Source organism: Tursiops truncatus, chromosome 1, assembly GCF_011762595.2.
Source record: "Tursiops truncatus isolate mTurTru1 chromosome 1, mTurTru1.mat.Y, whole genome shotgun sequence".
NCBI classification, from domain to species: Eukaryota; Metazoa; Chordata; class Mammalia; order Artiodactyla; family Delphinidae; genus Tursiops; species Tursiops truncatus.
Window position 1 is genome coordinate 141330963 of NC_047034.1, and position 13926 is coordinate 141344888.

At 35.4% G+C, this 13926-nt stretch overlaps 1 protein-coding gene across 5 annotated transcripts in view; it reads left to right on the forward strand.

Moving 5' to 3' along the window:
- Positions 1-13926, forward strand: part of EPS15 (epidermal growth factor receptor pathway substrate 15) — a 160747-nt gene that overhangs the window by 116416 nt on the left and 30405 nt on the right. For all 5 annotated transcript variants that reach the window (XM_073789888.1, XM_073789889.1, XM_073789890.1 and 2 more), the window contains exons 19-21: positions 1925-1960; positions 3001-3137; positions 7458-7527. In XM_073789888.1, the coding sequence (XP_073645989.1) occupies positions 1925-1960; positions 3001-3137; positions 7458-7527 (243 nt within the window). The remainder of the gene's footprint in view (positions 1-1924; positions 1961-3000; positions 3138-7457; positions 7528-13926) is intronic.

The window sequence follows — 13926 nt, forward strand, 5'->3', positions numbered from 1 at the left end:
CCTACAGTCTTATTGAAGAAATATGAGTTTAATAAATTAAAACGTCTGATGTCATTGTAAACTACGTTAAATACCATTTGTTTCAAAGTTCTTTTTGCTTTTTACTTATTTCCAAACTTACCTTGTGAAACTGATAGGTCAGTTTTAAAGATGGGAAACTGAGGTACATAAATGGAATAATTTGTTTAGAGTCATGGCAGAAATAAGCCTAGAAATTAGAACTCTTTTTAAAAAAAACTTCCTTATTGATAAAGTGATAAAAGATATGTAAATTGAGCATTTAAAGTATACAATTAAATTGTTTGAGTACATTCACAGAGTTGTATAATCCTCACTAAAATCTAATTTTGGAACATTTTTTATCACCCCATAGAGCAACTCCATACCCATTATAAGTCACTTCCCATTCCCCTATCCCCAGCTCTAGGCAACCACTAATCTACTTTCTGTCTCTGTAGATGTGCATATTTATGGAATTACACAATACATGTTTATGTCTGGCTTCTTTCATTTAGCCTAATATTTTCAAGGGTTACTCATGTTGTAGTATGGTTAAATATCTCATTTCTTTTTATCGATGAATATTATTACATTGGATGGATATACCACGTTTTACTTATTCATTGGTTGATGGACATTTGGGTTGTTTCCACTTTTTTGACTCTTTTGAATAATGCTATCTTGAACATTTATATACAAGTTTTTGTGTGGATATATGTTTACATTTCTCCGGGGTATATATCAGATCATAGTACTCTATTTAATCATTTGAGGAACTGCCAAACTGTTTTCCAAAGTGTCTGTACCATTATATATTCCCACCAGTATTGTATGTGGGTTGCAGTTTCTCCATATCTTTGTCAACACTTGTCACTGTCTATCCTTTTGATTATAGCCATTGTAGTGAGTGTGAAATGGTATCTTATTTGGGTTTGATTTTTATTTCCTTAATGAGTAACATTGTTGAACATCTTTCTTTGTGGTTATTGACCATCCATATATCTTCTTTGGAGAAACATTTATTCAGATCATTTGCCCTTTTTTAAATTGGGTTGTTTGTCTTTTTATTGTTGATTTGTAAGAGTTCTTTACATATTCTGAATATAAATCCCTTATCAAGCATATGCTTTGCAACTATTTTCTTGTGTTCAGTGTTGTCTTAATTTTGATGAAGTCTAACTTACCTATTTAAAAAATTTTTTTCACTCGTGCTTTTGATTTCATATCTAAGGTCCAAAGTCATGAAGATTTACTTTTTCTGCTAAGAGCTTTATTAATTTTAGCTGTTATATTTAGGTATTTGATCCATTTTGAGTTAATTTTGTATATGGTTTGAGATAGGGGTCCAACTATATTCTTTTGCATGTGGATATTCAGTGTCCCAGCACCATTTGTTGAAAAGACAATTCTTTAACCCCATTGAGTTGTCTTGGAACTCTTGTCAAAAATCAAATGACAATAAATGTGTAAGGATTTATTTCTAGACTCTTCAATTCTATAAGCACTTTTTTTTTTTTTTTTTTACCTCAGTGAAACTTAGTGCCTTTGTTTCTAAAGTGTTGATGGTAATACCTATCCAGTAATCCATTGAAAAGTAGAGATTTTGTTAGTAAAATTCTTGCTGTCATGCCTGTCTTTTCCCCTCCATCTGTAACCTGACCTTGTGGTCAAGAGGTAAGTATAGTTGACTCAATTCAGATTTGTCTCTTTTATGAGGTGTTGATGTTCTGCCCTTACTTATTACTTTTAAAAAATATTTCCTAAAGGTGGATGGCATTCATTGTTTTATCTACTTTGAGGTAGAGTTAATGAAACAAACTTTGCTTTAAGAAACTTTGCTTTTGTTTTAAAGTTACCCTTTAAGTAATGGTGCCACAACAGTGAATATTGTGATTTTGATTTCTGCTTATTTATTTTATCACAGATGATCCTTTCAAGGATGATCCTTTTGGGAAAATGGGTTAGTATATTATTGAGGTCCTTCTTAGCTTTAATTTGATTCTACTTAATTATAAGCTTATGTATATTTAGGAATGAGATCTCACAGTTGGGTAGTTATAGGAAGTGGACTTCCTTTTTATTCAGTTTTAAAATTGACCCAAGCCCTCACTAAGATGTTGTATGTGCCTGGCATTTTCAGAGAAAAAGTGGTAGATACTTGTGAATTTGCTTAATAAACTGTTAGCTGTACTTTATAAAAAAAGATATTAGTGCTTGTACTTTGATGCTTTTAATAGTATTTACACTGATTTCTCCGTATTTGCCAAGGATTAAATAAACAAAATGATCTACATTCCTACAGGGTTTAGAACTTTTGTTTTCCTAAGATTAAAGCCTATTTGAATGAATGGGGGAAGAGTAAAGATCTTAAAGAATTACTGAGTGTTAAGCTTTTTAAGATATTCTTTCTCTGGGATTTTTGCATTAGAATAAAGCAAATCTTGTGTACCATTTAGTTATGCTTCCCAAACCTGTTCCAAACTATTGGCTGCTACCCTTGAGCTCAGAGGGAGAAATACATTTAGAAGTTTTTGTTGTTTCTTTAGTTATGATAGCATAGAATAAGGGTCTCAAAATGGGATCACTTGATATTATATGCTAATTAAAAAATAAGTTTATTAGGTGAAAGACTCTGTCTTTTATCAAAACCACAAAGGAAACTGTGATTCTGTCCCCACCCCCAAAATTAAAATCACCAGTTTAGAGGAATTATTTAATCCTAGCATATAGGCGACATTTGTGTAGTAAGTGTTGGAATTACTGATTTGCTTTGAATGAATGATGAACATGTAGGAAAGAATGTTAATTAAAGCTATTTAACTAGATGCAACTGCTTGTACTTTTTTCTGACCAAATAAGTAGTCAAAATATAAAGTACCTAACTTAGATTCTACAGGAGTTCAAAATGCCTTTTAATTAAGTCAGTTATCCTGCCTTTGGTGACAGGAAATTTAGAGTAATAATTTTGTAATCTCTCATATTTGTGTTGTATTTTCTTAGATCCATTTGGAGGTGATCCTTTCAAAGGTTCAGATCCATTTGCATCTGACTGTTTCTTCAAGCAATCTTCTACTGATCCTTTTGCCACTTCAAGTACTGACCCTTTCAGTGCAGCCAGCAATAGCAGTAATACGTTGGTAAGTAGGAGGGTTAAAAAATGTTGAATGGATAACAGATGTTCTGAAAGAGTTTCTCTTTTTCTTTTTTAAGAGCAGTTTATTGAGCAGAAAACTAGTGAAATAACAAGACTATTAATCATTGCTAGATAGTAAATTCCTTGAGGGTAGGAACTATATCTTATAAAACATTTAGCACACATGCCTTGCCTGTACTGTGGTTAAGTGGTCAATAAATATATGTTAACTTCGGTTTAATGGTCAGAGAAGAAGTAGGGAAAGAGACGAATGTAGAAAAAAAATGATAAAAACAATTTACCTATAAAGTCATACACTATTTGAGTCATCTTTCAAATCCGAAGGATATAAATAATTCAGTACTCTAGACAAGAAAATTATTTGCCAAACTGGCACTAACTCCTGGGAATGAGAATCAGACACCTTCCTGGTAAATCCTATTCCTTCCACATCAGGCATATACGTTACAAGTGAAGAACTAATTGGCCAAGTATATTTTGTCTTTAAGAGAATGGGTATACAGTGGATCTTTTGGATTCTGTCTGCAAAGGAGTTTCTTGAAATACACAGTGATGAAAGAATCCTCTTGTAGATTACTTCTGATGGACCATATAAAAATTTCAGCCTCATCGAACCCATCTAGTTTTTGGTTCAGACTGGTATTTCACACCTTGATCACCCATTGGAATTGACTAGAATAACTCATGTCATCCAAATATCAAGTCCACCCTTCAAAGGACCAAATTTTATCCCATTGGGGATATTAAAAATAAATGATTAAAAATCCATAAGCCAGTGTTCAGTAAAGCTTTTAAAAAATGTTTGGTATGCATTATTGAAATAATGAAATCAATTTAAAAGGAACAGCGTTGATTTTTTTAAAAAAATAAAATCATTTCTGTTATTTTATAGACATATCTGGAGTGTTATTCTTGTAAAGAAGTATAAATTCCCACTAAATGTCAGACTCTCTTGATAACATATACATAGAACAACAATTACTATTTAATAACCATGAACTATGATCCCGGTACTTCTGTGTGCTTCACAGTCATAATTTCTAATCTTCACATCAATCTTGCAAAGTAGGTGTTGGTGTCCCTATTTTAATAATAAGGACACCGGGACTCAGAAAAATTAACTAAGTTCAGACAACTAAGTGCTTTATCATCTGGAGGCTTTGAAAACAAAACCTTTATGTTATGGATATTTAAACACATGCAAAATAGAGTAACATAATGAAATATTTTAACTTCCATGTATCTGTCACCCAATTTCAATAATTATGAATGGTTTTGGAGGGCTTTTTAATTGCTTTTTTTCGTGTTTGGTTTGTTTTAAATTTTTTATTTGAAGGCTTATTTTTTGAGGCAGGATATTTCACATCTATAAGTAAACCAGACCTAGAAAGGAACAGTTGATTGACAGGCATGTGAAGCAAAAATTTTGTCTTTTAATACTCCTAGATTAAGAAAACTTCCTTAAAAGAGTAATTGATTCTTTTAAAGATAATAGACTTTGGTGTTCTTGAATTACTTCCTTACTGTATTCTAATACAGTATTCAGTACTATATTCAGCTACTTGGCCAGCAGCTGGTTTTTTCCACTGATGTAAAACTAAGCAAATGCCTCTGTAACTAAATATTTGTGGTTTCCACAGGCTACTGGATACTCTGTTTTCCTACAACACTTAGTTTGCAGTGTGGGCCCATTTGCCAAATTTTTCTCAAATTGGCTGCAACCTGAATTCTTTTCCTCTCACCTTATTTTAGCCTCTCATTATCCACTCTTATTGTTTAAAGAGCAAGAAAGCCAAAGCAGCTCTTCCTCATTTAAAAATAAACAAGTTTTGGGCTTCCCTGGTGGCGCAGTGGTTGAGAGTCTGCCTGCCGATGCAGGGGACACGGGTTCGTGCCCGGTCCGGGAAGATCCCACATGCCGCAGAGCGGCTGGGCCCGTGAGCCATGGCCGCTGAGCCTGCGCGTCCAGAGCCTGTGCTCCACAATGGGAGAGGCCACAACAGTGAGAGGCCCGCATACCGCAAAAACAAACAAAAACAAATAAAAATAAACAAGTTTCTTTTGTTCCTCTTCCCTGGTGAAACTTTTCTACCATTCATTCTACTTACTTTTTCCCTTTTCTCCCCAGGTTTTGAAAGCAAAAATGCCCTTGCTGACAGCTCTTAATTTCTCCATTCAAAACTAAACTAAACACCAAATTGGCAATATAACAATAGTTACTTTTATCTAATCTCTTCTATGCTCCAGGCATGGTGCTAAATTCTTTTCATGTGTTACCTCATTTAAGCATCACAGTAATCTTATGAGGCTCATGTTTCATCCTCATTTTAAAGATAAAGATCAATAAATGAGAGGTTAAGTGTAAGTTAGTAAGTGATACAACTAAATTCAGACCGTGGTCTATCTGACCAAAATCTAAGGTCTTCACCACTATAGTCTAAAATTTAAACTCATTTCTTCCTAGCTACAAACCCCTGTTTTTTGTCATCTTCCTTCTTTTCAAATGGGCCTCTATTAATGCCTCCAGACATGAATCTCTCCCCACAAATCTTTCCTATTCCTTCAAGGATGGTCTCTGTTCTCAGAAGGACATAATTTTAAAAACCAAACCAAAAAAACAAGTGCCATTTCCTACTATTCTAGCTAGTGTATGGTAGCTACTGTGTACGTGCTAAGTCATACTGTGAAATGAGGGAGTTGATGGCTGATGCAGAAGAGAGAATTTCAGTGATAAATTAGGTGAATTTGTAGGAGGATTTTTGGAACATTAATTCTATAAGATTATACCGTCTGTATTTTAGTTATGAAAATTACTTTTGTGTACTAAATTGCCTAATTATCAAACTGAACATAACATAAAGAGTTTTGTGGCCACTTATTCCCTCATGGGCTGCACAGTCCATCCTGTTCCCCTTGCTGTCCCAGCGGCCTTTTAGGTTGGTTGCACAGTGTATGATAAAGGAATAGAAATAAAACCTGACGCACAGGTAGGCATACTTTTTCTATTTCTCTCTGTGACGGTACATAAAATCTGCAAGCTATTGTTAAAAATCAGGGCTGTTAGTTTTTCCTTCTCTCAGTTTAGAGAAGAAGCAGTAATAGTTGGTGACTTTAGTTATCATGTCTGTGACTGTCTCTCACACTGGCATTTTAACTATTATATTAGGAACCATGGAGAGTTACTTGCTATACAGACCAACTTGATATTTTTACCCCTTGAATGCTATTTATTCATTCAGCAGATAATCAGAGTATAAGGTAGTATGTTCATTTAATAAAAATGTAAGTTAAGATAAGCATCAGATAAAATAAGTACTATCATTTTCAGTTTTGAAAACATCACTAGTATTTACTTCTTTCTGCTAGTAGTTTTGTTTTAATGGGTCCTGTTTTATAAAACGAGAATATACTCTAAGTCCCAGTTAGCATTACTTCTGTCTTTTCAAATACATGTTTCACTTGAGCTCTCCAATATCCTTTGACATTCAATTGTTAATACCCAATTTCTTGATGATTAGAAATAGATCCTGTAATACAGATGACATTGCTAGTCATGAGTCAGAGTAGGAGATAAATATTCCAAAACTCTTTTCATGCCCCTTTTATCTAACTGTATGCCAAGGCTTTTGGCTGGCCTCTTAAAAAGAGCCTGATGCCAGAAAGTTAGTTCGGTTATCTTCTTAAATATATATTTTGTTTGACTATGATTTAAAAACAAAGTAAAGTAGGAAGACAGTTCAATACTTAGAATCACTGGCTTCTGGTGAAGTCCTCACTCTTTGTAGCCTCTCACCCTTGCCATTTGATCCAGATTTTTACATGGCTTATTATTGAAAGCTGCTGAATTTTTTTAGCAGAAAGCACTCTTCCTCGCTCAAGTTCTCTCTCTCTGCCTCCCCCTCTCTTTCTCTCTCACACATTAACATTAGAGGAAGGTGAGTAAAGGGCCTATGAGAAGTCTCTGTATTATTAGGGATGGGATTGTGATTGGAGTGGGACACATGAAGACTTTTGAGATGTTAGCAGTTTCCTGGGAGGTGATTGCATAGGTGTTCACTTGATACTTATTTATTAAACTGTACATAATGTTCCATATATTTTTCTGAATGTATGTTATGTTTCACAGTAAAAGATTAGAAAATGATATGTATCATTTCAGTTTAATAAGTTTGCAAATCAGTAGGGGTAAACATTTCCTCCTAATTGATTTAGAGTTTGTAAAGAATATTTTCTTTGGTGTGGCAGTGTGGTTTCAGCTCTAAAATGTTGCCTCTCTGAGTCATGACTTGTGTAATTTGTTTAGGTGGAAACATTAGAGCACAATGATCCTTTTGCTCCTGGTGGGACGGCTGTGGTTGCAGCCAGCGATTTGGGTAAGGAGATGATTTATCAGTGTCTTTCAACAGTAAACACCACCCTCTCTTTAAGCATCTTCCTTTTCGTGTCCAAATATATTCATCCTGTTTACTTATTTATGGCGTAAAAATGATCGCATAGCTATATCCTGTTGCATTCTACCAATAATAAGAATGGTGTTTTTGTATCACTTTCTACTTATCATTTTTTATCTCATTTATTGTTCTTATTAAACAGCTTAATATGTACTCTAGCCAATGTCAGTAAAACCAATAAAAACCCTTTTTGCTTTATAAAAGGCAGCGTTGCTTGGCAGTTTCAAACTCAGCATTCATTCTTATGGATCTTGACCTAAATTTAAAAATTAGTGGCTTCCCATAGGTACTGCTATTAGCTTTACTATAGTGCATAGGTCCTGTTAATAAGACAGAGAAGAACTAAATGTTATTCTGGTACGCAGTTTTCATGCTTTATTTATGGAATCTAATTTTCCATTTATCCTTCTTTTTTCTTTTTTTTTACTTGTATATTTATTTATTAACATCTTTATTGGAGTGTAATTGCTTTACAATAGTGTGTTAGTTTCTGCTGTATAACAAAGTGAAGCAGCTATACATATACATATATCCCCATATCTTCTCCCTCGTGGATCTCCCTCCCGCCCACCCTATCCCACCCCTCTAGGTGGCCACAAAGCGCCGAGCTGATCTCCCTGTGCTATGTGACTGCTTTCCACTAGCTATCTGTTTTACATTTGGTAGTGTATATATGTCAGTTCTACTTCTCTCACTTTGTCCCAGCTTACTCTTCCCCCTCCCCGTATCCTGAAGTCCATTCTCTATGTCTGTATGTTTACTCCTGTCCTCCCCCTAGGTTTTTCAGGACCTTTTTTTTTTTTTTCTAGATTCCATATATATGTGTTAGCATACGGTATTTGTCTTTCTCTTTCTGACTTACTTCACTCTGTATGACAGACTCTAGGTCCCTCCACCTCACTACAAATAACTCAATTTCATTGCTTTCCATGGCTGAATAATATTCCATTGTATATATGTGCCACACCTTCTTTATCCATTCATCTATCAATGGACACTTAGGTTGCTTCCATGTCCTGGCTATTGTAAACAGAGCTGCAGTGAACATTGTGGTACATGACTCTTTTTGAATTATGGTTGTCTCAGGGTATATGCCCAGTAGTGGGATTGCTGGGTTGTATGGTGGTTCTATTTTTATTTTTTTAAGGAACCTCCGTACTGTTCTCCATAGTGGCTGTATCAATTTACATTCCCACCAACAGTGCAGGACGGTGCCCTTTTCTCCACACCCTCTCCAGCATTTATTGTTTGTAGATTTTTTGATGATGGCCATTCTGACTGGTGTGAGGTGATACCTCATTGCAATTTTGATTTGCATTTTTCTAATGATTACTGATGTTAAGCATCCTTTCATGTGTTTGCTGGTGACCTGTATATCTTCTTTGGAGAAATGTCTATTTAGATCTTCTGCCCATTTTTGGATTGAGTTGGTTGTTCTTTTGATATTGAGCTGCATGAGCTCCTTGTATACTTTGAAGATTAATCCTTTGTCCATTGATTCGTTTGCAAACATTTTCTCCCATTCTGAAGGTTGTTTTTTCATCTTGTTTATGGTTTCCTTTGCTGTGCAAAAGCTTTGAAGTTTCATTAGGTCCCATTTGTTTATATTTGTTTTTATTTCCATTGCTCTAGGAGGTGGGTCAAAAACGATCTTGCTGTGATTTATGTCACAGAGTGTTCTATGTTTTCCTCTAAGAATTTTATAGTGTCTGGACTTACATTTAGGTTGTTGATGTATTTTGAGTTTATTTTTGCGTGTGGTGTTAGGGAATGTTCTAATTTCATTCTTTTACATGTAGCTGTCCAGTTTTCCCAGCACCACTTATCAAAGAGGCTGTCTTTTCTCCATTGTATATTCTTGCCTCCTTTATCAAAAATAAGGTGACCATATGTGCATAGGTTTATCTCTGGGCTTTCTATCCTGTTCCATTAATCTATATTTCTCTTTTTGTGGCAGTACCCTACTGTCTTGATTACTGTAGCTTTATAGTATAGTCTGAAGTCCGGGAGTCTGATTCCTCCAGCTCCATTTTTCTTTCTCAAGATTGCTTTCACTATTTGGGGTCTTTTGTGTTTCCATACAAATTGTGAAATTTTTTGTTCTAGTTCTGTGAAAAATGCCATCGGTAGTTTGATAGGGATTGCACCGCATCTGTAGATTGCTTTGGACAGTACAGTTATTTTCACAATGTTGATTTTTCCAATCCAAGAACATGGTATTCTCTCTCCATCTGTTTGTATCATCTTTAATTTCTTTTTTTTTTAAACGTCTTTATTGGGGTATAATTGCTTTACAATGGTGTGTTAGTTTCTGCTGTATAACAAAGTGAATCAGTTATACATATCATATTTTCCCATATCTCTTCCCTCTTGCGTCTCCCTCCCTACCCGCTTCCCTATCCCACCCCTCCAGGCAGTCACAAAGCACCGAGCCGATATCCCTGTGCTATGCGGCTGCTTCCCACTAGCTATCTACCTTACGTTTGTTAGTGTATATATGTCCATGCCTATCTCTCGCCCTGTCACAGCGCACCCTTCCCCCTCCCCATATCCTCAAGTCCGTTCTCCAGTAGGTCTGTGTCTTTATTCCTGTCTTACCCCTAGGTTCTTCATAACGTTTTTTTTTCTTAAATTTCATATATATGTGTTAGCATATGGTATTTGTCTTTTTCTTTCTGACTTACTTCACTCAGTATGACAGACTCTAGGTCTACCCACCTCACTACAAATAACTCAATTTCGTTTCTTTTTATGGCTGAGTAATATTCCATTGTATATATGTGCCACATCTTCTTTATCCATTCATCCGATGATGGGCACTTAGGTTGTTTCCATCTCTGGGCTATTGTAAATAGAGCTGCAATGAACATTTTGGTACATGACTCTTTATGAATTTTGGTTTTCTCAGGGTATATGCCCAGTAGTGGGATTGCTGCGTCATATGGTAGTTCTATTTGTAGTTTTTTAAGGAACCTCCATACTGTTCTCCATAGTGGCTGAACCAATTCACATTCCCACCAGCAGTGCAAGAGGGTTCCCTTTTCTCCACACACTCTCCAGCATTTATTGTTTCTAGATTTTTTGATGATAGCCATTCAGACTGGTGTGAGATGATATCTCATTGTAGTTCTGATTTGCATTTCTCTAATGATTAATGATGTTGAGCATTCTTTCATGTGTTTGTTGGCAGTCTGTATATCTTCTTTGGAGAAATGTCTATTAGGTCTTCTGCCCATTTTTGGATTGGGTTGTTTGTTTTTTTGTTATTGAGTTGCATGAGCTGCTTGTAAATGTTGGAGATTAATCCTTTGTCAGTTGCTTCATTTGCAAATATTTTCTCCCATTCTGAGGGTTGTCTTTTGGTCTTGTTTATGGTTTCCTTTGCTGTGCAAAAGCTTTGAAGTTTCATTAGGTCCCATTTGTTTATTTTTGTTTTTATTTCCATTTCTCTAGGAGGTGGGTCAAAAAGGATCTTGCTGTGATTTATGTCATAGAGTGTTCTGCCTATGTTTTCCTCTAAGAGTTTGATAGTTTCTGGCCTCACATTTAGGTCTTTAATCCATTTTGAGCTTATTTTTGTGTATGGTGTTAGGGAGTGATCTAATCTCATACTTCTACATGTACCTGTCCAGTTTTCCCAGCACCACTTATTGAAGAGGCTGTCCTTTCTCCACTGTACATTCCTGCCTCCTTTATCAAAGATAAGGTGTCCATATGTGCGTGGGTTTATCTCTGGGCTTTCTGTCCTGTTCCATTGATCTATCTTTCTGTTTTTGTGCCAGTACCATACTGTCTTGATTACTGTAGCTTTGTAATATAGTCTGAAGTCAGGGAGCCTGATTCCTCCAGCTCCGTTTTTCGTTCTTAAAATTGCTTTGGCTATTCGGGGTCTTTTGTGTTTCCATACAAATTATGAAATTTTTTCTTCTAGTTCTGTTAAAAATGCCAGTGGTAGTTTGATAGGGATTGCATTGAATCTATAGATTGCTTTCGGTAGTAGAGTCATTTTCACAATGTTGATTCTTCCAATCCAAGGATATGGTATATCTCTCCATCTATTTGTATCATCTTTAATTTCTTTCATCAGTGTCTTATAATTTTCTGCATACAGGTATTTTGTCTCCTTAGGTAGGTTTATTCCTAGATATTTTATTCTTTTTGTTGCAATGGTAAATGGGAGTGTTTTCTTGATTTCACTTTCAGATTTTTCTTCATTAGTGTATAGGAATGCAAGAGATTTCTGTGCATTAATTTTGTATCCTGCTACTTTACCACATTCAGTGATTAGCTCTAGTAGTTTTCTCGTAACTTCTTTAGGATTCTCTATGTATAGTATCATGTCATCTGCAAACAGTGACAGCCTTACACCTTCATTTCTGATTTGGATTCCTTTTATTTCTTTTCCTTCTCTGATTGCCGTGGCTAAAACTCCCAAAACTATGTTGAATAATAGTGGTGAGAGTGGACAACCTTGTCTTGTTCCTGATCTTAGAGGAAATGCTTTCAGTTTTTCACCATTGAGAAAGGTGTTGTCTGTGGGTTTGTCATATATGGCCTTTATGATGTTGAGGTAAGTTCCCTCTATGCCTACTTTCTGGAGGGTTTTTATCATAAATGGGTGTTGATTTTTGTCAAAAGCTTTTTCTGCATGTAATGAGATGATCATATGGTATTTCTCCTTCAGTTTGCTAATATGGTTTATCACATTGATTGATTTGCATATACTGAAGAATCCTTGCATTCCTGTGATAAACCCCTCATGGTGTATGATCCTTTTAATGTGTTTTTGGATTCTGTTTGCTAGTATTTTGTTGAGAATTTTTGAATCTATGTTCATCAGTGACATTGGCCTGTAATTTTCCTTCTTTGTGACATCTTTGTCTGGTTTTGGTATCACAGTGATGGTGGCCTCGTAGGATGAGTTTGGGAGTGTTCCTCTTCCATATTTTGGAAGAGTTTGAGAAGGATAGGTGTTACCTCTTCTCTAAATGTTTGATGGAATTAGCCTGTGAAGCCATCTGGTCCTGGGCTTTTGTCTGTTGGAAGATTTTTAATCACAGTTTCAATTTCAGTGCTTGTGATAGGTCTGTTTATATTTTCTATTTCTTCCTGGTTCAGTCTCGGAAGGTTGTGCTTTTCTAAGAATTTGTCCATTTCTTCCACGTTGTCCAATTTATTGGCATAGAGTTGCTTGTAGTAATCTCTCATGATCCTTTGTATTTCTGCAGTGTCAGTTGTTACTTCTCCTTTTTCATTTCCAACTCTGTTGATTTGAGTCTTCTCCCTTTTTTTCTTGATGAGTCTGGCTAATGGTTTATCAATTTTGTTTATCTTCTCAAAGAACCTGCTTTTAGTTTTATTGATCATTGCTATTGTTTCCTTCATTTCTTTTTCATTTATTTCTGATCTGATCTTTATGATTTCTTTCCTTCTGCTAACTTTGGGGGTTTTGTGTTCTTCTTTCGCTAATTGCTTTAGGTGTAAGGTTAGGTTGTTTATTTGAGATGTTTCTTTTTTCTTGAGGTAGGATTGTACTGCTATAAACCTCCCTCGTAGAACTGCTTTTGCTGCATCCCATAGGTTTTGGGTGGTCGTGTTTTCATTGTCATTTGTTTGTCGGTACTTTTTGATTTCTTCAGTGATCTCTTGGTTATGTAGTAGTGTATTGTCTAGCCTCCATGTGTTTGTGTTTTTTACAGATTTTTCCTGTAATTGATATCTACTCTCATAGCGTTGTGGTCAGAAAAGATACTTGATACGACTTCAGTTTTCTTAAATTTACCAAGACTTGATTTGTGACCCAAGATATGATCTATCCTGGAGAATGTTCCATGAGCACTTGAGAAGGTGTATTCTGTTGTTTTTGGATAGAATGTCCTATAAATATCAATTAAGTCCATCTTGTTTAATGTATCACTTAAAACTTGTGTTTCCTTATTTATTTTCATTTCGGATGATCTGTCCATTGGTGAAAGTGGGGTGTTAAAGTGTCCTGCTATGATTGTGTTACTGTCAATTTCCCCTTTTATGTCTGTTAGCATTTGCCTTATGTATTGTGGTGCTCCTATGTTGGGTGCATAAATATTTACAATTGTTATATCTTCTTCTTGGATTGATTACTTGGTCATTATGTAGTGTCCTTCTTTGTCTGTTTTACTGGTCTTTATTTAAAGTCTATTTTGTCTGATATGAGAATTGCTACTCCAGCTTTCTTGTGATTTCCATTTGCATGGGATATCTTTTTCCGTCCCCTCATTTTCAGTCTGTACTGTGTCCCTTGTAGACAGCATATATATGGATCTTGTTTTTGTATCCATTGAG